General features: G+C 33.4%; 2 protein-coding genes across 2 annotated transcripts in view; one reads left to right on the top strand and one right to left on the bottom strand.

The window, feature by feature from the left end:
* Positions 1-26,046, top strand: part of LOC133195903 (uncharacterized) — a 45,860-nt gene extending 19,814 nt beyond the window's left edge. The window contains exons 5-23 of the mRNA XM_061331881.1: positions 8,182-8,271; positions 8,671-8,821; positions 9,829-10,013; positions 10,350-10,512; positions 11,073-11,263; positions 12,709-12,798; positions 13,162-13,315; positions 15,791-15,951; positions 16,378-16,531; positions 18,220-18,407; positions 20,009-20,104; positions 20,595-20,742; positions 21,975-22,135; positions 22,681-22,840; positions 23,062-23,228; positions 23,959-24,037; positions 24,644-24,862; positions 25,295-25,418; positions 25,710-26,046. Coding sequence (XP_061187865.1) covers positions 8,182-8,271; positions 8,671-8,821; positions 9,829-10,013; positions 10,350-10,512; positions 11,073-11,263; positions 12,709-12,798; positions 13,162-13,315; positions 15,791-15,951; positions 16,378-16,531; positions 18,220-18,407; positions 20,009-20,104; positions 20,595-20,742; positions 21,975-22,135; positions 22,681-22,840; positions 23,062-23,228; positions 23,959-24,037; positions 24,644-24,862; positions 25,295-25,418; positions 25,710-25,786 — 2,758 coding nt within the window. The 3' untranslated portion in view covers positions 25,787-26,046. The remainder of the gene's footprint in view (positions 1-8,181; positions 8,272-8,670; positions 8,822-9,828; positions 10,014-10,349; positions 10,513-11,072; positions 11,264-12,708; positions 12,799-13,161; positions 13,316-15,790; positions 15,952-16,377; positions 16,532-18,219; positions 18,408-20,008; positions 20,105-20,594; positions 20,743-21,974; positions 22,136-22,680; positions 22,841-23,061; positions 23,229-23,958; positions 24,038-24,643; positions 24,863-25,294; positions 25,419-25,709) is intronic.
* LOC133195908 (uncharacterized) lies at positions 636-6,714 on the bottom strand. The gene is made up of 2 exons (XM_061331887.1): positions 6,120-6,714; positions 636-1,301 (listed from the first exon to the last, which is right to left on the bottom strand). The coding sequence occupies exons 1-2, from the start codon at positions 6,531-6,533 to the stop codon at positions 750-752; spliced, it is 966 nt and encodes a 321-aa protein (XP_061187871.1). The 5' UTR covers positions 6,534-6,714; the 3' UTR covers positions 636-749.
* Positions 26,047-26,188: the final 142 nt, after the last annotated feature.

Raw genomic sequence — 26,188 nt, forward strand, 5'->3', positions numbered from 1 at the left:
TTATTAAGATGGACAGTCTATAAGGCATGCACCAACAGCCAATTACATATTCAATTCACTTCTACACAACAAACCAACACAAGTAGATGGACTTCATGTAGAAGACATGCAAAAAGTCCAGTACAGTGCAGTCCTGTACAAAACAACAGGTAGTCCAATACACGCCAAAGCAGTCTAGTAAATGTTCTGTACAACATATGCCATTACAAGAAAAATTGTTTTCCAAAAAAATTTAAATATATTTGTAAAAATAAACTTAAAAAAAAATTGATGGCACATTTTTATATATAAATGGGGATATACTAACTTAAAAGATCAATCTTGACTATTAATGAAACTTTTTTCCTTCTGAACTCCAAAACTTAACACTGTCAATGTGCATATCTTTAGGATTATGAACAGTGTTATATGATGGGGAAAAAATATCTATGAATAAAATGACATATAAAAATGATGTCTTGATTATTGAATTGTGATGTTCATGTAGTAGTGAAGTATGAGCTTCCTTCATGAAATTAATGTAAACATGGTAAATATTCCTGATAAAACACCCTGTTAAACATTGGTATTTAAGGTTGCAAATTGATTATCTATGAATTAAGATACAAGATTGTATCATTATGATTATGTACAAATTGTCCTGCAATAGATTTATAATTCTGAAATAAAATGAATGCATTAAAAATATGATTTAAAAAAAGAAAAAAAGAATACAAAATGAATCTATATTACGGAATGAAGACAGAACTTTAGAAGTTCAGAGTGAGCCCGAGGGGTAGGAGATAGTTCCTCTTTAGATCCTCTGTGGGAAGTTTGTTGTAACATACATTGTCTTTCTGATTGGAGTGAAAATGAGACTTGTGGAAATGAGCTGTCGTCGTGAGCACTTCTGCCTCATCGTCTTTATAGGCAGCAATAAAGTTTGTGGAAAAATTCTCATGATGAACTCGCAAGTTTTCCAGGGCCCACTGCATCTTAACATCCGACACTAAGCGTTTCTGAGCACGAGGGGTGCGAGTTTTTTTCATCATACGCGATGTGGTTTCTAGAGTCTTTTTAAATTTTTCCCCTCCTGGGCCCTTCTCGGGAATGACTAGTGTGGCACCAAAAGCTGTACCTTTGTTTCGAATCATCAGTAGGAAGATCTGAAACAACCGTTCCTCATCGATGCGTGGTGTTACTATGTACACAACAGCTCCACAGCCAAACCAATCGTCGATAAGACTCTTCCAAAGCCTCATGATGAAATCGTGCTGCATGATTCCACCACCTTCAGGGATCATATCCAATAGGTCTTGAACCTGCAAAATAGTTATAATAGGCAGAAGTTATTTAACAACCATGAACATTTTTATATACTTAAGAAAAACACTGAGAAAAGTTATAAAAATGCTTCAACTGCTTTCTCAGATGGAATGCAGTGATAACTGAATTGAATGCAAAATTAACCATGACCTTAATTGAAAGTAACTATTTTTGATGACAAAATAGGATAAGTTTTCCAAATGTGTGTTGGCGTATGTGCTGCATTTATTCCATTTAAATTAAAAGTTTGCAATATTGAGAGAACGGAGTTTTCTGAACTGTTTACTTTTACAAAAATTCTGCATTTATCTCTGAGTTTTGTTTTAAAAAACGGATAATAGATTGGTGTCCAAAAGTTACTATCCTCATGTTTTGAAATACAGATTGGCCTCTGAAAATTACGCTTCTTAGTTATGAATTTTAAAATTCTTTTTATAGGTCTTATTAAGACTTCAGCAATAATAGGTATTCAGTTAATGGTAAATATTCTCATCAAAAAGTTATCAAATGTACTTTACAAAATTGAGACAATGTACTGCCCACAAAAAATTGCAGATGAATTAAGAGCTCAAATTAAGGAGAGAAAGCATCAAACATGTTGAAATTACTGAAAACTGCAGAATACATCAAAATTAAATTCCTAGAATTGTTTTCCACAAAGTGATTAAATTGAGCATTTTCTGATAACATTAAAATAAATATTGTGAAATGACAATGTATGAAGAAACCCTATAAGTACATCATATTTCTACTAGGCTGATATTATTAACATTTATTTACTGCGTCATCAATATTTATAGGTGATTGATTAATGTGGCTATAAACTGGCTCTATATTCATGTATGCGTGGGTTAAATGTCCAGGGAAATGAGACACATTTATTAATGATTACCTGTAGAAAAGATCTGATGGAGGCATTTTTTAATATGACCTTTTGCTCATGATTCAAAAGAGAATTTTGACTGCATGTTTAACATTTCAATTGTGAATAGGTATCATATTGGTTAAACTATTTAATAAGTTTGCTTCTGAATCACAATCTCTCCAATGGAAAGATGACATATATCATAGAGCTGGGTACATGTATTGCTAAGAATTTTCGTATTGCTGTACATCATGTACAATAACATTGTGGTATTTAATAATAATTAATAAATTAAAATAAAAGTGTCACTTCATTCCAAAAACATAAATAAGTTCATGCTGACTCTTTCTAATTAATACAAGCATATCAATACATAAGAAAAAAATGTTTTGTTTACCTAAGAAAAAAAAGTTCTACCTCATTCCAGAGACATAAATAACAGATGTCTATGCTATGGCTGTCACGAGTACCCGAAATAACCAAGAACCACGGTCCAAGTTGTTCGGTTCGGTTTCGGTTCCATTTTTCCGGATTTTGGTTCAGATCTGGTTTATATATTAGAGTCTGTTCAATACAAAAAATGGCGTCGAAATCGAAGGAATGACAACGATAACAGTGATAAATAAACATTACAACTGAAATATACTTCGTTCCATGACAAAACACTTGTCTCGGAAGTATTAGTTAATTATCAAAACGAGCAGGAATGGTTGTGGCTTATAGTAGGCCAAGTAGTTCTACACACCGATGTCTAGACATTCACATGGTTAAGACTTGTTTTCAATGTAAATTTAATGTAACAAATAAAGATTTTTCAAGTTAAGTTCATGAAATTAAGGTTTAAATTATATGTAAATAACCGAACCGAAAAACCCGAGACCGAAACGAAAATTTACAGAACCGACCCAAAAAATTTTGGAACCGTGACAGCCCTAGTCCATGCCTATTTCATAGAAGCATATCAACAAGTAATGATCTATGCTGGCTGCTCCAAAGGACAAAGTCAGAATAAAATGTATTATTATATGATTGAATAATTTCCCTCATTCTGATTGGCTGAGATCCAACAATGTTAGAAAAATACTACATTATATTGACCTACACGTGACCTTCCAGGTCAATATAAGGAATTATTGCAGGTCAATATAATGAATCACGTGACCTTCCAGGTCAATATAAGGAATTATTGCAGGTCAATATAATGAATTATTCCTGTTCCATTTTTTTCATGTTCCAATGTGTTCTTGTTGAAATTTCTCTTTAAAACTTTCAATTAAAGCAAAAAACAAACAGTCTTGTAGGAGTTTGCTATCATTTAATCATATAATAAAACAGTTATTGCTGTTTTTTGAGGTCAATACGATGATTTAGACACCTGAGGAGTACAATATTCACCGAGCCCGAAGGGCTCGGTGAATATTGTACTCCTCAGGTGTCTAAATCATCGTATTGACCTCAAAAACCAGCAATAATTGTATATTATTGACCTGAGGTAAAGTTTTTTACAATAATATTTTGAGAGAACAAACTTTATGACAAGCATAAACAGTCAAGTCAGACTCTGAAAATTCAGTGTGGAAGAAGAAATTAAGAGTGAAGGAGACCACCAAAGCAGAAAAAAGGAGTCTGCGGAGGTGCATTATTTACTTCAGAAGTTGACATTTCTGGCAAAATTATTAACACAGTTATGCAAAAAAGTTTTGAAGAAGTGTACATGTGGGTTAAAATGTTTATTTAATTTTAAAGGGGAAAAAATGTTTGAACCTGCGATTTCCTTTCTTTAGGTAGAGTTTATATAAAAAGTTCCAATTCTTTTGCACTAAGAGACCTTTTAAAATTTTGCCCGCATGGTGCAGTGGTTAGAGTGTTTGCTCTAGAGTCGCGGAGTAAGGAGGTGATCCCAACGTTGCAGGTTTAAATCCCACTGTGGGACATGGAGACCGGTCCTTCGGATTAGACAGTATAAACCTAGGTCCTGTGTCACAGTAGGTGCTGGCATGAAAAAGATCCCTCACTGCTCGATGGCCCTAAGTGCCAAGTATAGGTCTAAAATTTGCAGCCCTCCACTGGCAAGTGGTGGCATCTCAATATGAGTGAAAAATTCTCGAAAGGGACATTAAACAAACAAACAAACAAAATTATCTGATACCCTGTATGTTTACCCAGCTGAAATCATGATTATACTGGTCAAATTATGTTAGAGAAAAATTATATTAAATATTTTTTAAAACCGCTTCCAATCGGTACCTCCTATTTTTGTAAAACTACCACCTGTTTCTAATCTTTTTGAAAGCCCTGCACTTAAGTGCAAGAAAATAAATTTCCTTCCATTGTAATCATCTTTTCAATTACCAGTCCCTCAATATGCACTAATTACTTATTATTGTTCACAAATAAGAAGAAAGATAACAGTTAAAAGCTTAAGAATTGTGACTTCATAAGAATATTTCTTTTTTTTTTATCAGTGATTCAATCACTTTTTTTCAACAAAAACTTTCAACTTTGTATAATGTCAAACCTGCTGAAATAGTTTCCAGTTTTGGTTACAATTTCGTTTAGGGTGCAAAATTCCGCATTGTTCACGTGACAGTTGGCGTGATGAGACTCGTCTAGAAATCGATTATAGAATAAAAAGAAAACCTTGACTCAGCAGTTTATTTTTAAACTTTGTTCATTTATATCTCTTCGTGTTTTGAAACTCCTCATTTCTAATTTATTCAATTAACAGCTTTATTATTTTTTTTGGCGCATATATTATCGAAAGGCGTGACTCGCCATATTGGTTTTCAAGGAGGTTATAGAATTAAGTTCGATTGTCCCTACCTTTCCTTTGTCGTCTACAGATTACCGGTGAGTACTACCACCAGAATTGATTGAATACCTTCATTAAGTCTTGTCTTGGTAATTTAGTCCCGTATATACAAGACAGTAAACCGAAACATGCCTCGTACACATTCTCTCGTCACCTTGAGATTTTATGGTAATTATTATTAGTATTCCAAGCCCGCATCTAAATTCCGATCCCGACTTTTATAAAATAAGATTTTTTTTTATTATCGATCATCATTATGTAATACAGTCTGGATACAATGAAAAAACTTTACAGCAAAGGATTTCTTGGCACAGACAGGAGAAAGGGAACAATAGTTACATAGTCAGAATGTTGAAAAATGGAGCTTTGCAGCTGCAATTTAGCAGCTGTTATTCTAGTACAATATATATATCTTGATTTAATTAGCTATATAGCTAGAATTAGATATATAGCTTTTTTTAAGCTATTCAGAATAGTTTGATTTAGCTATTTTCCTAAATGTGTTATTTTTTCAGCATGTACAAAAAATCGCATCTAGGGCAGTGAACTGTTCCGAAAACAATTAATGCATGCACATAAAAATTGTTCTTATTGAGAGACTTTGTACTCAAAGTTTTAAAAGTTTTGGGACTATATTAAACAATTATTTGTGACCACACAGTTAATTCTTGAATGAAATTATATATATAAAGAAGGTCAATTATGGTCAACAAGATGATTGATTGGTAATAATGCAGTACAATGTCAAGCAATCATACTTATCCATGACTCATTGTGTTTTACAGTTATCCAAACATTTGCAATTGCTTAAAAGTATATTCAAAAGCTGCATTGTTAAAATTATCTTTGATTTGGGTTGATTTTTGACAGCCCATAGACTTATAGTACAATTACATGAATCATAAATCAAATACTTGCAACTTTTTGTCTATTTCTTACAAAAAAAACATTTTTGTGAAAAACTGCATATATATATGGCTTTATCAAGCTATTAATTTGAATAGCTTAATAAAGCTATATAGGTATTTCAAGCTATATAGCTAAATCAAGAGATTGCAATGGACCTGGTTAAGTGCAGTGTGTAATCATGACTTAAATGATTGAATAAGATATTGTTTTCAACACCAGTAACCCTACCATTTCATCATTCTTATCCAGCTGTAGATATCTTGTGACAGAGTTGTCAGATATCATAGACATTCCGTCTTCCAATTCCTGGCTTTCATTATTAGCTGTCTCAAGCACCTCCGTGAAATTATCTACCATCCATTGCCAGTGGTTTTTTCCACTGATCTTCATCAGTCCAGTCTTACGGGACAGTTTGATGGTCACTGCTGGAGCCGGTTTAATTTTGACCATCTCGTTCTTCTCCCGATATGTCTGTTCAGGATATAAAGCGGTGAAGATATCCAGCCACCACCCCACCACATTGTCCTTTTTTGCGGTGGTGACTACAATCTCATCCCCTTTGTCAAAAAAGTCTATGTCAAAAGGGGTGGGTGTGGCCCAGATATCTGCTAACACTCGCAGTCTGTCTTTCTTTGAGGGCATTGTTTATAGTTTTAGCTTCTTGTGCAATAGTCTCTATGAGGTTTATAATTTGTCAATCAATATTCACATGACAAGCTGCATTGGTAAACAGACACTATCAAAAGATATCACATTAAAAACATCCAATTATTTAAAATTATAACTTCCTGTTAATCCATAATGAATGAGAAAGCTAGAATTTCCTGTCTTGGGATTCTATTTGGTCACAAAAAATTACAACAATCAATCGCAAAACTCTTCCTCAGTCAGTTCCTGGCTATAGGTGACACACCTGAGTGAAGTTTACCTGTCCCATTTTACTACAGGCAATTTCATTGGATAAACTTAAGTTGTGATAACCAATCAGAAAGTTGTTTACTGGAAAAGAAAATAAACATGTGGTAATATAAGGGAAATGACTCGCTGTTCTATATTTAGCTTTGGGCCTGCCTGACACCTTTTATGTACCTGAGACACATAATTTAATTATCTATCTATGTAAAACATGACCTTACACCAGTAGGAGGACAAGTGTCATTGTTTTGTAGGTGTTTAATAACCATGTCAAATAAAAAAAAAATGGATCATTATGAAATGCATGTATAATATATGGATGTTTTTTTTATTTCTGCAGCAAAAGCCATCATACATGTATATGTAAATTGAATCAAACTTTGATCAGAATAATTTAAGTGAAATTTTGGAAATACTACACTTTGCAATAGAAATGAAGTATTAATTAATAATTTTTAATAATTAAAATCAAGATAACCTGAAGAGAAGGGTTACCAAGTAATGAATAATTAGGATTTAAAGAACAAGGTTCACTTAGGGCCTTTTTTGGCCCTGTGAATTTCTGAAAAACTGAAACTGCTTACTTTTAGTTGACAATGCATTAAATATCATTTAGACATTTGGCGATTGCGAATCTACCAAAAATGACGTAATTTTCTGGCTAGTCAATGCATTATGACGTCATGAAATGCGTCATTTTCCTCATATCCTGAACAATTCTACGAAAACAGCCAATTTTTAAAGCTATTTTTCGATATTTAATATAGAGTGCAATCTCTGATCTAAAATATGCAATTATTTACTAATAGAACCATTTCTGAGGATTACAAAACATGTTTTATTTTTTAGATCAGAGGGTGCGCTCATATTATTTTTCTTCTCTGAAAGTACTTAAATATACCTGTTTTCCTTAAAATTCAAGAACCTTGCAATTCCATAAAGTTTGTTTTCCAAGACCTGGACTTTAAAGAGAAAAATTTTAATAGGAAATGAAAGCACTAAGTCTCTACTTTATCTTGATGTTTAAAATGGAACATAAGGTGTTAGTCAATAAATTGGTATATCTACAGGGCCATTTTATGCATAAAGTGAACCTAGCTCTTTATGAATTCTTCTTTTATTTTTTTAAATATAATTTTAGAGAAAAAGTAGGATATTATTCATTAAGCTAAATTTCATAAGGCTACACAAAAACTAATTGAGAATTGAGGAAAATGAAAGTTTAGAATTAATTAATATTAATTTAAATTTTGAGACGTGATAAAAACCCTTTAATTAAATAATGATATATTATCCTATTAAAAAGCCTTACATTAAAGAAAAGGTTTGTCCAATAAAATGTGATAACATTTAATATCATCAGAATCTTTTGCAGCACGAGTCTTCCAGAATGCAAAGAAAGCAAGGATTGCATTTGGGATCACATGTACCAAGAATGTACCACAACACCTGTATTACCAGAAAGGTGAGAGAAATTGATATAAACATATATGTCTTTGTCAAAGAGACTGAAATAGCTTTCAGAAAGAGAAAGAATTTCTAAATAGCATACCACCAACTGCATGTACCTGTAATTATAGAGAAGCTGCATGCAAATTGCAAATAACATGTAATATCTGAAGTATATACATGTAGATTTAACTTGTATTGGTTAGTGATACAAACTTAAAGCAAATTGTGTATAAAAGCATTGTTAGTATTTCCTTGCAAAAGTACACCATGCTTTATATCGGACCAAAATATGCACTAACTGCACATAAAATGCATGCACTATTGATTATTAGTACAATGTCCCTTTGTGGTGAGAAAATTGTGATTTCCTGAACAACTAGTATTTTGTATTAGTGTATTGTATTCTACACAGGATCCAGGCTAGTATTTACCTCCCCTGTTTGGGTCTGTATCAGCCTCTTGATAGCAGAGAAGAACAGCAGGTCCTTAAGGACATAGAGGGAGCTATCAGAAACATGACGGGATTGTCTAATAAGTCACTGCATTCATTTGAAGTAAAAAAGGTGAAAATGTCTGGTACATTTAATTACCATATCTTTTGTAAATAAGATGGTGAGATGCTTTTTTTAAAGGATTTTAGAAGGTCACAATTTGTACTAAAATTTCAATGGATTCAGGTGGCAGTCATTTCACTTTTTTAGCTCACCTGAGCCAAACATATGTCTGTCTGTCTGTGGTGTGTTGTATGAAAAAATTCAACAATATCAACTTTTCAATTATAAATCTTATTTCTTCAATTTTTAGCTCACCTCAACGAAGTTGGGGGAGCTTATGTAATACCCTAGGCTTCAGTGTCGGCGTCCTGTTTAAAGTTTTTGGTGCAGTTTTCTTTTCAAGTACTTCTGTGCCCTATATTATAATCAGAGATGCATGGAGGATGCTTCTAGTGTGTTTCATTGTACCAGTCAAGGTTTCAGATGCTGCAATTTCAGCTGAAGAATGACCAGGTTAATGTTTTTGGAGCAGGTTAAAGTTCTTAGAGCAGGTTAAAGGTTTTGGAGCAGGTCTCATTTCCAAGTAACTTAAAGCCCTATGTGGACCAAACTTGGATGATACATCTAAAGATGCACACTACCAGGCTTGCTTCGGATGCTGTATCTGACCGACATTTTCAAGATGAGTGACCAGGTTAAAGTAAACTATAAGGGTTATCTGAACTAAACTTGCACAGATGATGCATCACATGATGAACACTCTCAAACGTGCTTCAGATGCTGGATATGACTTACATTTTCTGGATGAGTGTCTAGTTTAAAGTTTTTAGGTAAGTCCATTCCCAAGTAACTGCAAGCCCTATCAGACCGAAATTGCATAAATGTTACATCTAGGGATGCACACTACTAGATTATTAGTTTGGGACTTTGCCTTACTTAAAGACAACATTCGTTGAGGTGAGCTCTGTAATCTCTGATTACCTATGTTTGTTGATGATCTAAAATGCATCTCAACTGCAAACCATAAATGTAACATTTCTTTGAGAAGAAGAGGAGAAAAAATTCATTTCTTGCAGAGTAACACATTACTGGGCCGAGTGATGAATTTCACCATACAAGGAATTTTAAACCAAAATCGTGTGAGTGCCATCTGGTGGGACTTAAGGAATCAACTGGACAGGGGACATAACTTTGTTCTAACAATTGGAAATCATACATACCAGAGCAGCACTCAACCTACAACTTATGAAGACATCACTAAGTATCAGATTCCTTTAAAAAAAAATTCTTGAGCTTGTATTCTTTCAAGTCTGCAAGTTAGGTCTGGGTGTGTGGAGCATGCATATTATTTGTGTTCACTTGAGTCTGTCACAATTAACAGAAAGATTGAGCAAGATGCTGTATTTAAAACATGAATGCTTGTATTAATTCTTATTTTTCATCATCCATGTGTAACGCTGTCACTAAATGAGCTTATATTTGCATGGTTACACTGTTATAAACCTAGTTAGGAAATGGTAAAAGATGCCTGTAGTGGTATGGTGCAACCCTCCATGACATTAAGGGGATGTGCTGAAGTTGATATTTCTTTTCTCAGCATGGAAATAAATATGGAATTTGCTTCACTAGACACTGATAGTCTCCTTCAAGGCCACCCTTTAACTGCCAGGAAAGCTATAGACCAGGAAGTTGTAAGAATTGCCAAGGAAACAATGTCCCCTTTGGTTACCAAGACAATTTCCAATATTGCATTTCACAAGGTTTGTATAACAGGGCATAATTTCATTAACCCCTTTTTTGGTACAGGGTCCTATAGGCTGTACCCTTTCAAATGGGAATTTTAAATTGAAAAAAAGTGGCAAAATTGGAAAATATTGATGAGTCAAACTTATGTTTTACTGTAGAAGAAGAAAAATAATTCCCAATTCACATCTTGATGAATCATTATAATCTCAAAATTTTAGTTTTTTAAAATAAAAAAAATTGCTGAAAAATTGAATCTGCTTGATATTGGGAATTTTTACCTTAAATTTTTGTGGAAAAAAGAGTAAATTTTCAATTTGGACAGGGTCTTTTTACCGAGCTTGCATGTAATGGATATTAACCATGTTTAATGTCACAATGAGGAAATTAAAATCCAATAGACAGCTGCATTTAATGTCACTGATACATACATGTATACATGTATATACTATTCACAAAAGTCACATGTACAGTGTATTAGCATGATGTGATATGATTTCCTGAAGCATTAAATTCATTTTATGAAACATATCTAGATATAAACATTGATGTTCTTATTACGAGTATTTTTCCACAGAATACAATCAAATTCATGGTATCCAAGAAACCAGAGGACCACAGGGATTTACGGAAAGAATATTTGCAGCTGAGAGGCTTTATCAACCAGGGACTGTTGAATATCCGACTGTTCAACATGCAGTATACTGCTTTTTCTGCCTTCTTTGTTGGAAGCTTCGGAGAACTGTGCTCAAGGCAGTGTTGGGAAGGGTTAGCACATCTGCTGACTAGTATTTTTATACATGTATATTCATTCATAAAAAGAGTGGGGAGAGGACTTCTTAAATTTTTAGCTCACCTGAGCCAAAGGCTCAAGTGAGCTTTTCTGATCAAAGAGTGTTCGGCGTCCATCTGTTGTCTGTAAACTTTTCACATTAATTTTCAACTTCACCTCAAGTGCAAGTAGTACCTTACCCAGTCCCCATTTCTAGATAAAGAAAATTTAAGTACTGTGTGATACCCTCAGACAGAGCTGTCTTAATAATCATTCCAATCATTAACTCCGACAACAGAGTTAAAGGAAAACCTATATATCCCTTGTAAGAACCTGATCATACAAGTTACATAGGAAATATCTTTTAAAATTTTCTCAAGAACAATTAAGCCATTATTAGTCATATTTATACAGAAGCAACGTTAGGTATTATATATTCAAGTTTGTTCAAATTATGATCCCCCAGGGGTTGGGGGCACAACAGAGGGTCAAAGTTTTACGTAAGATTATATAGGAATCATCTTTAAAAAAAAATCTTCTGCTCAAGAACAGCAAAGCAATGTTTAGTCATATTATTATAGAAGCATCCTCAGGAATTGTAGATTCAAATTTGTTCAAATTTAGGGTGGGTTCACCATGAGCGATGAGATATTTACATAGGAAAAAAATCTTTAATAAAATTCTTCTGCTCAATAACAGCAAAGCCATGATTAGTAATATTGATTTGGAAGCATCCTGAGGTAGTGTAAATTTAAGTTCCCCCCCCCCCCCCCAACTTTTCAATACTTAAACTGATTTCTGCTTTTTCCTAGCCAATGTGCTCAGGTGAGCGATGTGGCCCATGGGCCTTTTGTTAGAACTTGTGTCAAAATCTGCTGACATATACTGTCAATAAAATATGTTCAAAACAGAAAGTACAACAAATATAGAGCACAGAGTATCATTTTGATTCAAAAGGGAAGCTGGAAATGGGAAGGACTTTAATTAATATAATTTTTAAGTGGTTCGCTTGTTTGATTAGCTCTCTCTAAAAGTAAAAAGATGGGAGAAAGTGGAATATGAGGTCTTGAAATTTGAGTGACTGTCGTATGTACATGTAAAAAAAGAAAAAAAAAACCAGATGATGTCTCTGAGAACTGGATAAGGAATGAAGAATTTTCTGTGCTGAATTTCTGTAAATAAGTCTCTTTTTCTTTTTACAAACAATTGTCATCAATTAAATTTTTTATTCGTTTAAATTTGCAAAAGTCTGTATAAGCATTATTATGTGGAGAGTGAAATTAATTATACAAGCACAAAATTAATACAAAGATCTTCATAAACACAACTTTTTTTAAAATTGACTCAAGATAACATTCCTTATTTTGACAAATATTTCACATATAAAAATTGTTCTATGACACAATGATGTAAAAATTCAAGCTTTTAATTCTTACCTCAGACTTGATGAGACAGCATGTTCCACCATATCAGGATGTTACTGGTCAGATCAGACTCAGCAGTGTGCTGACGACAACATTCTACCAGAAACGTGAGTCATGTTATACAGTCATAGATATTAATAATCTAGGAAGTTATTTAGAAACCTCCAAGTGAAATTTCCTCAATTTTATGTTGGATATAAATTTTGCACAGTCATTGATTATGTTTAAAAAAATTAAATGATTATATAAAATCATATACATATGATATAAAAAATTGATTTTTATTAAAAATGCCTTCATTTTGTACACCAAGTATATAAATAGTAGCTTTCTCTGAAAGAGCAGCAAGCTTTGATAAAAACCTGGAGAGAAATCTACAAGTTGTAAGGCATCTGTCCACAAAAGCAATATTGATGAGACTGGTGTGTTGAAAGTTCTGAAAAAATTTTCAATGTTGATGTGTTTTGTAGGAAAAAAGTTACAGTTGTATTTTCTTGTGCCAAGTTTGAAGAATTGACCAAAGACGAGAGAAATAAAAGCCTGGATACAATAAAAAATGAAGTGGTTAAATTTATGCAGGGTCTACCTACAGGAGCTAAGGCCCAATCTTTTACCTTTGGTGATGTAAGTCTTGGAATGAGTTTATTCTGTTTACTAAACCTTTTTAGCTCACCTGAGCTGAAAGCTCAAGTGAGCTTTTCTGATCACCCGTTGTCCGTCGTCCGTCCGTCTGTAAACTTTTCACATTTTCAACTTCTTCTCAAGAATCACTGGGCCAATTTTAACCAAATTTGGTACAAAGAATCCTTGAGTGAAGGGGAGTTTAAATTGTAAAAATAAAGGGCCAAACCCCCTTACAAGGGGAGATAATCAAGAAAAGACAAAAATAGGGTGGGGTCATTAAAAAATCTTCTTCTCAAGAACCAGTGGGCCAGAAAAGCTGAAACTTATGTGGAAACATTCTAGTGTAGTGTAGATTCTAAATTGTTAAAATCATGACCCCCGGGGCAAGGGCGGGGCCACAATAGGGAATCCAAGTTTTACATTGAAATATATAGAAAAAAATCTTTAAAAATCTTCTTCTCAAGAACCACTGGGCCAGAAAAGCTGAAACTTATGTGGAAGCATCCTTTGGTAGTGTAGATTCTAAATTGTAAAAATCATGACCCCCGAGGGAAGGGCAGGGCCACAATAGGGAATCCAAGTTTTACATTGAAATATATAGAAAAAAATCTTTAAAAATCTTCTTCTCAAGAACCATTGGGCCAGAAAAGCTGAAACTTATGTTGAAGCATCCTGGGGTAGTGTAGATTTTAAATTGTTAAAATCATGACCCCGGGGAAAGGGCGGGGCCACAATAGGGAATCCAAGTTTTACATTGAAATACATAGAAAAAATCTTTAAAAATCTTCTTCTCAAGAACCACTTAGCCAGACAAACTGAAACTCATGTGGAAACATTCTGGGGTAGTGAAGATTCTAAATTGTTAAAATCATGACCCCCGGGGCAAGGGCGGGGCCACAATAGGGAATCCAAGTTTTACATTGAAATATATAGAAAAAAATCTTTAAAAATCTTCTTCTCAAGAACCATTAGGCCAGAAAAGCTGAAACTTACGTTGAAGCATCCTGGGGTAGTGTAGATTTTAAGTTGTCAAAATCATGACCCCTGGGGAAAGGGCGGGGCCACAATAGGGAACCCAAGTTTTACATTGAAATACATGGAAAAAATCTTTAAAAATCTTCTTCTCAAGAACCACTTAGCCAGACAAACTGAAACTTATGTGGAAGCATGCTGGGGTAGTGTAAATTCTAAATTGTTAAAATCATGACCCCGGGGGAAGGGCGGGCCACAATAGGGAATCCAAGTTTTACTTTGAAATATATAGAAAAAATCTTTAAAAATCTTCTTCTCAAGAACCATTAGGCCAGAAAAGCTGAAACTTATGTGGAAGCATCCTTTGGTAGTGTAGATTCTAAATTGTTAAAATCATGACCCCTGGGGGCAGGGGGCGGCCACAATAGGAAATCCAATTTTTATATTGAAATATATAGAAAAAAAAATCTTCTCAAGAACCACTTGGTCAGAAAAGCTAAGACTTTTGTAGAAGCATCCTGGGGCAGCGTAAATTCTAAAGAATTCAAATCTTGACCCCTGGGTGTAGGGCGGACCACAATAGGGAATCCAAGTTTTACATTGAAATATATAGAAAAAAATCTTTAAAAATCTTCTTCTCAAGAACCATTAGGCCAGAAAAGCTGAAACTTATGTGGAAGCATCCTTTGGTAGTGTAGATTCTAAATTGTTAAAATCATGACCCCTGGGGGCAGGGCGCGGCCACAATAGGAAATCCAATTTTTATATTGAAATATATAGAAAAAAAAATCTTCTCAAGAACCACTTGGTCAGAAAAGCTAAGACTTTTGTAGAAGCATCCTGGGGCAGCGTAAATTCTAAAGAATTCAAATCTTGACCCCTGGGTGTAGGGTGGGGCCACAATAGGGAATCCAAGTTTTACATTGAAATATATAGGAAAAATCTTCAAAAATTTTCTTCTCAAGAACCTCTTGGCCAGTAAAGCTGAAACTTATATGGAAACATCCTAGGGTAGTGTAGATTTTAAATTGGTAAAATCATGATCCCCTCGGGTAGGGCGGGGCCACAATAGGTATTACAAAAAGATCATCTGGTGAAGAACAGCAGGGCCAAAGTTATTCAGGTGAGCGTTGTGGCCCATGGGCCTCTTGTTTTTTTTGTTTTCAAATAAGAACTTTCTAAGCTGCCATGAAAATAGTAAGTTGTCATAATTAAAACAATTTTTGAGGTGGAACCCACTTTTTTTTTTTTTGATTTTCAAACTCCTTCATCTGAAAAAAGTTTATAAAAATTGGAAGAGATACATGTATTTGTTTCAAATTTTAAACAAAAGATTAAATTTATCTCATACCTTTAAAGACTGAAAGTAGCATTTCTTAAATTGAATGGATGGGGTTGGGAGAGGAAAGGTAATGATTTTAAATTAGAATAAAAGTGTTTTCTTTTGTTAAAGTTCTAATAAACTGTATGTAATAAAGCAATGATAGTTCTGTATATCTTTAGGACTTCAGGAACAGTTTTACATTCTTGGTCCAAGGAACTGCAAGGCGAGCTCCATTATCAGAAATTGTGACCAACATCTCAAAATGGATAAGTGAAGGTCAACTACAACTTGTAGTCAACAACACATGGTTCAGAGGTCAGGATGTAGAAGATTTCAGCAGGTTAGAGGCAATATTCTGTCATTCTTACAGTTCATAACAAAACTTCCTGTCGAAAATATTTATTAAGTTTGGCTGTTTTGCACCTTCTTTTTCTGCTATAGGCTTCGATCTTCAGAAAAAGTTTGATAACAACAGAAGGCCTCCTTTAAACAGAAGTAAAATAAAAAAAAAATTTTTAGTCCATTTTACTCATCTGCAAACACATCTATTGTTTTGCATGGAAAAATTCCAGTTCATATTTTTCAGTATATACAAAGGAGACAAATTACATGATAAGAAAGATTAAAAAGTACAATATAACGATGTCATTTCCAAATTGATCTGAAGTTCTTTCCAAATATGGGCATGTGTGATTAAGTGTTATTATTCAAATAGAGATGTACATGTATTGTCAGTAGTGTTACAGGGTATTAAATGTCATTTCAGTATTGAGATAGCCATGCTCTTCCCAAATGTAGAGTTTTCCAAGTTAGACTTGGGACGAAGAAGGAAACTAAAGGAGGATCTGTTCCATCAGCTACAGAGCTTGCTATCATCTGATTTCTCCATCAGTGATATTCATAATGTCTGGTTTGATCAGGTAATATATTAAAAATTGAGATAAATACCTCAATTTTTGGAATGCCTATTGGAGGTAGAGTAAAGCAGTGAAGCTTTTTTATGCAGAACTTTTTTTTTTTAGATGTTCATAAACTTTTCTATGCAGATTTTTGTTTTTTTGGTTCACTTTGAATATCAATTTTTAAATTCCCAGGTCATTTACTGTTTATTAATTTTGGGAGGTACAAATGTTGCAGAGAATGTAACTCAATGATTTAATTCAAGAAGGGGTTTACAAAAGAACAAATAGGATTGAGTGGCATTGAAACCAGATAGTGTATGAAAATCCTCCCCCTAATTTACAAGGACATTTATTATTGTATAAGGAAGTGAAAACCATTCACTGAAACAATTAAATACCCTTTCTTTTCAATAATTAAGTGCTGTAACTGTCACTGTGATCCTGAGAACCAGGAAGTCATGCATTGTATTCTACAAAATTTAATTTCCCTTACATCTGAAAAGTTGAATTTGACTGTAAATATGACAAAAGGCCAATTTTACAAATAAGCTTAAGAGAAAGTAAAAATAGAAATAATGCATCATGTTGGAAGTGTAAATTCCAAGTTTGTACACACCATGATCCCTGCATTGTTCCATTTTTTTCCCTCTTAATAATGCAAGGCTAGAAATTACAAAATTTATACAGTAAAACTTGTTTAGTACGAACACGGATATAGCAAATTAACAGATATAGCGAAGTTTTTTGGAATCCCCGGCAAAATTCTTAATAATTCCTTGTATTATTATTAGGCTATAACGAACAAAGATATAGCGAATTTACGGATATAGTAAACTGATTTTGCGTCCCCTAGAGGTTAAAAATAATGAAATTTAGATGTTTTATAGCGAATTTTCAAAGATCTAGATTTTTAAACATTGGACTGACATTAGTTTTTAAGTATTTTAAATTTGAAATTCAATTCATCCTAAAATTTATCAACTCTAGCGTAACTTTTGTATTTAATACTTCCCAAAATACATTTGGTAGTCATACAAGAGGAAAATATAATCTATATTGTGAATTCCCTATATACACTACAACAATTTCATTATACGGATACATGTATAATGAATTACGGATATAGCGAAGTAATTTCGCAGGTCCCCAAGACTTCGCTATAACCAAGTTTTTACTGTATGGAGTTATGAACAGTGCAGAATAAAGTGAAGCAGTTCAAGTTTTTACAATGTATTATAAAGGAATTAAAAGTCTTCACCAAAACAAGGGTTCAAGGGGTCAAATTACAATGTATTGTGAAAATATTGATCATTATGCAATGTAAAATCAGATCTGTCCGAATCATTGCCCTTTGGGTCAAATTTAGATGCTTATGGGTTTTCAAGGTTTATAAAGTAATAAATAAGAAAAAGTACCCACTTTATGCTTAAAAAAACAAAGCAAAAAGGAATTTAAAAAAATAGCAATGTGTCAATCAGGTGATCATTAAAGCCCAAGGGGCTCTTACTGTATATACTCGCCTATAAGTCGTTTTTTATTTGGGGGGGGGGGGAGTTAATCTCTGCATGGTCCAAAACTTTGTCCGACTTATTTTGTAAGGTCAGTCCCTCTGATATAAGCCTATTAAATACAACCGAAGTATAGGCAGGCCGACTTATAGGCAAGTATATACAATAAATAAAGCTAGTTGTTATTTTTACTTGCAGAAATATATTGTATTTAAAGTGCAAAGGAACAATTTAAATTCCTCTGTGAGTACAGAGATTGAGAAATGGAAGCAGATGTTAAAACTACAAGCTTTCTCCATATTACTGGAACACACAAGAATTCATCCCACAAAACTGGTATATCAGAAAAGCCTAAGTGGAATTTGTCCTATTTCTTGTTTTAACAGGTAAGTGGAAAGATGTCAATACACATCTTTGTATCTCCTCTGAAAAAAGGCCCAGTGTTTAGAAAGTGTCATGATATTATTTACATCCACTGAATATTTTTTCCTTTATTTCTGATATTTATTTCTTATAAAAACCACTTCCCTTCATCAATCCAAAATTAAAACTTTTTTTTTCAAGGTAACATTTGAAAAAGGGCTATTTCATTAATGAAACATACATGGCACAGATCAATGATACAATATTTTACGAACTTAAACCTTACTTTATAGTTTACTTAGAGCATACAGACATAAATATAAACAATAAAAATGGCCTTCCTTGTTTGCTAATGCAGAATTAAATGCTTAAAAAAAACTGCAATGTGTCAATCAGGTCAATTGCTTACACAGGTTATGTAAAAATTTTTCTGTTATGGTTGCAATAAATTCCCACAATAACAAAGAAAGAAAGACATTTTATTGCGTGTGAAGGAAGCAGCATTTAGTAACTACGAATAAAAAAAATAAAAATAAAACAATGCCAATATTTTTGTTACAATGTGTTTCAATCAATTCAGTCAACTACATGATAAAAACAATCAACCAGTCTCTTGGTCAATTTTAGCTGTTAAGGGAAGCAACTCAGAAATAATGATCGGTGCCGGTATATCCATGTCTTGATCCGATATAAAATTTTTAGCCAAAATTTCTAGAAGTCATAGGAAATGAAGATAAAATAATGTATATAATACAAAAACTGTATGAAATAAGTGGGTTTTGGAAAAATATTATGGTGAAAAATTATGTAGGTCCCTTTTATCAACATTTTACATAGGAAATGCATTGAGAAGTGTAAAAACACTGATTTGACAAAATCTAAAAAAGAAGGTTGGATTGGTAGGTTAAACGGTCCAGAATATAGCCTGTTTAGTACATTTAAACCTACTCAAGAGTTCTTGAAAAATTCTATACGATAACCAGGAACCTTGCCAATGTCCTTAAATGCAGTAAAACTTACAAGGAAAATCCAATGTAGGGAAATATTGGTTATAACTTAAGGAAGTTGTACATTTTCTCCATGCCTTAGATCATAACTATACATTTATTTCTTATATGGAAATAATAAGGAACTAAAAAATCTTGTCCCAAGGACTTCCTAAAGCAAGGTTTACTGTAGTTGCAAGTTAATTCACACACTCAGAAGTGTTGGCCTATAGTTTTTTTTTTTAATTATTCCTTGTTTATTGTTACTAAATAAATATATGAAGAGCCTACAAAAAAATTTTGTTACTTGTCAATGAAAGTGGTTAAAAATAGCATCACTAAAGGTCATTTCCTCCTCAAAAGGACATTTGATGTAGTTGTGTGATCTTTGGAACTATAATACCCCTGATCTTTGAACCTATAATACTACATACTTGAATGGTTGAAAGGGGTGCCCCCCCCCCCCCCCCCCACACACACACACACATTTTAAAAGCAACGTTAATATTTAGAATTTCATTTGTATGAAATTTATGAAAAGGAATAAAATTTATGAAGGGAATAAAAGATCATTCAGTTAATAAGATCAAAATGTGGACAAGTATGTAATTAAATGTACAAATGCACATGTATTTCAGTTCTATAAATTCACTGTGTAGAAAATCGCGGGGGTGTTTTTACAATGGAACTTGGAATATTGACCACTGTCAGAAGAAGAAACTGATGGGAAGCAGGTAAAATTTTGTAAAGAAACTTTATAGTTTTCCCTATGCATGATTTTAATTACCCAATGTCCAGGTCTGGGGAACAAGAAGTAGTCTTAGACTTAAGACGGAATTAGTGGACAACCAGAAGTTTATTATATCAGACATGGAGGATTAGAGATGTAGTTGAAGATTGTCTACCTACATGTTGTTCTGAACTGCAAGCTTTCATGTCAGTATATGGTGTATAAATATTTCAGAATTAAGGAAATTTTCCCATTCTTCTGTCTAAAATCTCCAAAGATCATGTTGCCTCTTTCTAAATTACAATAAGTTTTAAATGAAATTTGAAAATTCTTCCAAAAAAAAAAATAAATAAATAAATAAATAAAAATAAAGAAATTTGTAAAATAAAGTTACATACAATGTTCTCACAATTTGGGTTACTGTTTGTTGAGGCTAGCTGACATGTATAAATGCAATAACAGAACATGTATAAAATTATAGAATTTACTTGCAGCCATGTGTACACCCTATTTGTGGCATGTAATGCTACAGAGGCATTAAATGCATCAGAGAGGATGGAAACAGAGCAGGACCTCAGAGGAAAGCTAGAGACTTTGTTAGGGGAGGCAAAAGAAATCCTACAGGATGTAATCATAACAGAGGTAGGTCTTTGTGAAGAGATGCAGGAGAGGTCTTAAGGGATATGTAATAATTTTAGAGGTAGGACTTTTGTGCTGGAGATGTTTTACAGGATGCAGTAATTAAAGAGGTAGGAGATGAAGGACAGGTCTTGAGTATGTAATCATTTCAGAGTAGAACTGTTAAGTAAGGCAGAATAGATCTTAATGTATGTAATTACAAGGGTAGGACAATGTGAGATGAAGGAGAGATCCTATAGGTTGTAATCGTTATAGGTGAGACTATGGAAGAAGAGGTCCTACAGGATGTAATCATTGTAGGTAAGACTTTGTGAGGAGATGAAGGAGAAGTCCTACAGGATGTAATCATTATACGTAGGACTATGTAAGGAGATGAAGGAGAGGTCCTACAGGATGTAATCATTATAGGTAAGACTATGTAAGGAGAGGTCCTACAGGATGTAATCTTTATAGATAAGATTATATGAGGTGTTGCAAGGAATCGAAGAGGATTGAATAATTACAGAGGTAGGATTTTTTATAGGGAAGCACTACTAGTCCTAAGGAGTCATGATAGATGTAGGACTGTTAGGAGATCAAGTTAAGTCTTATAAGAATACAGCAGAGTCTAGGAAAATGTAATTAATGTATGGATAAGTATGAAGGAAAGATTGCACATGATGCAATGAAATCAAAGGTAGGTTTTGGTCAGAGAAAATAGGAGATTTCTGAAAGGATGTTTAAACCATCAAGAAGCATGACTTTTTTTGAAGTAACATGTAATCATGGCATATGTAATCATTATGGAGTATATCTATGCTTGGGAAAGTTATAGAGATCTGAGAGGATCTATTCTTACGTTAATTTGACTTTTTGACTTAGGTCAGGACCCTCTACAGAATGTAATGATGGCAAAATACATTTCAATATTATCCAATGGCATTTTCATATTTGCAATAAATGGAGAGGGGGGAAAAACAGAAAACTAATCTATGGAAGTACATGTAGAAGTCTCTACATATGCAGCATTGTCATTACACTTTCAGCTTAAAATATTCATGTTTATTTGGACCCTCATATATTTTTCAAAAAATCTCCCCCCCCCCACCCCCTCCTCATCAAGAGAAAAGATTAATAAAGCTTCATGAGCATTGTTTCAGAAGCATAATAACACAGCATTTTTCAATGCCAAAATACCCAATTGTACAAAAAACAAAATCAGTTGTAGATAATGATATGTGTATATATGTCCTTAGGAGGGTGCAGATGTTGTTCTCCATGCCACAACTTTACATCCCCACCTGGAGCTTTATGTAGAGACACTGAATACTGAGGCAGACTACACAAAAGACTTCAGATTTGGTCCTTCCACTGAGAAAAATAAGTTTGCACCTCGTAAGAAGAATGATTCCACAAAGTAAGTTTTGCTGTATTTTTTTCTTATTAATAATACATTTCTTGACCCTTTACATTCTGCATTGTATACTTTAGATGTTTTTAAGCAAGATTCTTAGTTCAGCATTTTTAGCCCAGTGGCTGATGCACTTATTTATGAACATTGCCAAAATATTAATGTGATCTTGTTTTAATATAGTACAAATACTGCTTGTGCTCATTCAAGATTGTTCCAATTTGGCGATGGGCTTAGTCTTTGTTAAGTTTTGAATATGTTAAATATGTTAAAATATGGTAAGAGTCTGAAGTACAAACTTTGATCAGGAAACACCATATCAGAGACTATCTCTTAAGGTATAACATAGAAACCTAGCTTTTTTTCTGTGTTTATTGGCTTTATAAAGCAGATTGGGAAGAATTTAGCAAAGAACTTACATTGTGTAATATGTGTAGAGAAAAAGTGATTGGTTATAGAATAAGACAACTTTGACTATCCATGTATCATGTACCCTGGAATAGTTGCTGATATAACTAGAGAATGATATATTTTGAAATATCTCTATACAGTGTAGATGTGATCCTGAAATTCAGTAGTATTGACTTGGAGGCTTTACAGAACCTTCATCTGGCCACCAGGGAGGACATCTCTCAAGATCTACAGCAGCAGGTCAACAGTCTACTAGTGGGGGAGGTGGCCCAGTCATTTAATCTCACCTGGATCAAACAGGTAGTTATACGTAGATTCCACATCAAATTTATTGTAGAAATTACTTAATGCCTTTCCCAACATGGTATGTAAATAATGAAATTGTCATTGATTTATATTTTATGTCTTAAATTATTTAAATATTAAAATGATCATGTACCTGAGATTTAGGCCAGTAATTATTTTTTGTTCATTACCATCCCTTCTTTCAAGTTTCTTCAAATCTTTTTATCCATTTCCAGGATAGACTGTCATTTGAGTTGAAGAAGTCTGCCCAGAGTAAAGTAAACATGGTGGAGGAAGTGGACAAGATAAGGGAAGCAGTTAAACACCGTCAGATCACACTTCACGTCCACTACATCCGGCCTATAGTGGCTACGGAAGGACACACGGTCAACACTTTTAAAGAGTTAGTTCCCTTTTTTCATAGCTAACTTCACTTATAAAGGGAGAAAAAGGAGGTCACTTGTATTGAAATAAGGAAAAGTGTTTTAAAACAATGGAAATATTTTTTAAAGAATCTTGAAGAAGAAAGTTCACATTGTTCTATTTTGATATAACTTGCACTTTATTATTATATACCCAACTGTATATCACCCGATTTTACTTTTGATTTCATGTGACAGTGTGATCCAACTTTCCGGATCACCACAATGTATTTCTGAATCCATATCACCCCTCTCTGATTTGATGAAGTACAGTAGTATTATATTTTGCTAATTATAGAGGAATATGTAATAAATTTATCCTAATGACAGAAACTTAATCTGAAAAGCTATATTACATCGAGTTGAGGAGACACAGTTTGATCTGATGATCCGCGCATGTCAACTCAACATGATACGCCTCTCCAGATCAAGTTACTGTTATAATAATATATATATATATATATATTCCTCTGAAATATTTAGTGCATGAAAAACAGGTGGGGACAGTGTGTCTCAGTCTTTATGAGTTTTTTTTTTGTGTTCATGAATGTACAAAAAGAATAACCTTTTTTTTGTGAAGAAAACCAGTGATTTTCAGAGTGATTTAATTTTTTGCTAAAGCTTATTCTTACATTACACCTAAAAATTAGTGATAAAGCTTTGAATATATCTATGTTGTACTCTGTATAAACTTGTGTCTCTCTGTTTCAGGCTTTGTCCAGAGAAATATCGAGCTTCCTCCACAGTTCCCCCTGTTATAACAACAGTAAACAGCATCAATGCCTCCTATGTACGTATTTCATGTTTCAAATATAAGAATCATTTTAAGTGTAGAAATGTATGATCTATGTTTTTCCTAGAGTCACAATTCTATACATTTAAGGACACACGCAACGTACCTTACCTACTGATAGTTTTTCAAGATATTCTTAATTTAAGATTATACATGTAGTGCCATCAGATGTTCGTAGACAAAAAATCAGCATGTATTACCAGGGGTTTTGAAAAGATATCAATTGATGAAAATTCTTGTATAATTCAAAGAAAAATGTACAAAAATTACTAAACATATATTCTAGATGTTTTGTTTATCCAAACTTGTTTTAGAAGAAGTGTACAACAGCATATATAGACATTAAAATGTAGCACACAGTTCCTTCAAGTATTGGAACTCTTTAACTCCAGGGAAAAAGACAATAAAATTAAATCTATGTTGCGTATGTCCTTAAAGTTATGATTCAACTTGCTGATTAGGTCATCCTTTCTGGAGGAAAAAAAATTATACCTTGATTTAAACAGTCACTTATTTTTCAGCAGGTATTTTATGTTGAAAAGTTCCCAGTAGATAAGAAATTTTAAGACTCAACTTAATAAAAAAAAATGTGAATATTTTCAGACTACAACCATCACAGTACCCCTCAATAGACCAGAGTTAATTGTGATCTACAATGCCTCTGAGATTTCACGTTCAGAAGCAGATGCCCTGGTCCTGGATACAGTCAGAACCTGTTTTGTGGAGGTCCACTCCTGTGAATACTGTTCTAGTCAATTTTCCCATGACTCCTGCTCTTTTGAACCACTCACCACTGAGAGTCCTGTCTCAACTACAAATCAGGTAAAAAAAAAACACATAGAATTCCTATACTGATGTACAGCTAAAATCTTCACCATCAGTATATTTTTGAAATCAGTTCATTAAGTTTTTATCAATCTACATGTATCGATCAGGTCATAAAAGTTTACAGACATCCATTCATCACACATGCATGTATATACATCTAAAAAATACCAGAAATTTATACAGTCATGTAGATAGCCACAGTAAATATGAATTCCTCTAACTTCATACACTGAGATACAATTTGCTGAAAGCATAACATTTCCTGATTTTACAACACATGCTTGTGGCCCAGAGCATAATATTGTTAAGTGTATGAATGTATTTCTATTTTAACAATAATACCCATTAATTAAAAAAAAATGTTTCAGACAATTAACTTTTGAACACGAAAGCTATAAAATACTTGAAACCTTTTCACTATGACAGGCTGATGTTTCAACACCAGTGGTCAGTCCAGATGATCAGATTTACTTTGGAGCTGTCACTATCACCATAATGGCCACCTCAGGTTGTTTTCTATTGGCCTTAGCTCTCTGGGCAGCTGACTATGGTAGGTTCTGATTGGACTAGATTTTCTAGACATGATTTCTTTTTCCATTGGTTGAAGCATAATGTCTACATTTAATTTCTTTTATGTAATATATTACTTTATTCAAGGTCAAATACAGTACTTAAAAGAAAATTTAGTTTTATTATATTTCTTTTTGATTCTCATGTCTCCTTGAAATTGTGTATATATGCTGTTGAGACTTTTTATTTTCATGCTTAGTGGTAATATGTATAGCATATATTGTAATAATTTCCTAAAACTTACACATAATAAATATGTTTACTTTTACAGTCAGAAAGGCAACCACAAAGAAATCAAAATTCAAACGAAAAGCCAAAAACTCTGAGAGAGAGGAAACACAGCACTGACAACTGTAAAGTTAACATACTTTTTTTTTCCATGGAGTCAAAATTCCACTGAATCACAATTACTGTTCAATCCGTGGGAATATGGATTTCTTAGATTGCCACTATATGCCTTAAATGTACTTTAAGTATGCTGGGACAGTTCCCACGGTAAATTTGTGACCTCATACATAGTGTAAATTAATACTACATGGAAAAAAGTACTTCTAAAATGTCTATGTACAACAGAGGATGATATACATACAATAAAACAGATCTAGACATCTGAGTATCAGTGTTGTTCATCTCTGTGATAATTATGTATGTGTAAATGCTGTTTGCATATAAAAGATATTTTCATGTTTGTCCAATATCTGTTCATGATTTTGAACATCTAGTGATTCAAAAGAAAGATGCATTTATCGC

This window comes from Saccostrea echinata, unplaced genomic scaffold, assembly GCF_033153115.1.
Source record: "Saccostrea echinata isolate AGI-Se365-2 ecotype Australia unplaced genomic scaffold, CSIRO_AGI_Sech_v1 ptg000029l, whole genome shotgun sequence".
NCBI lineage: Eukaryota > Metazoa > Mollusca > Bivalvia > Ostreida > Ostreidae > Saccostrea > Saccostrea echinata.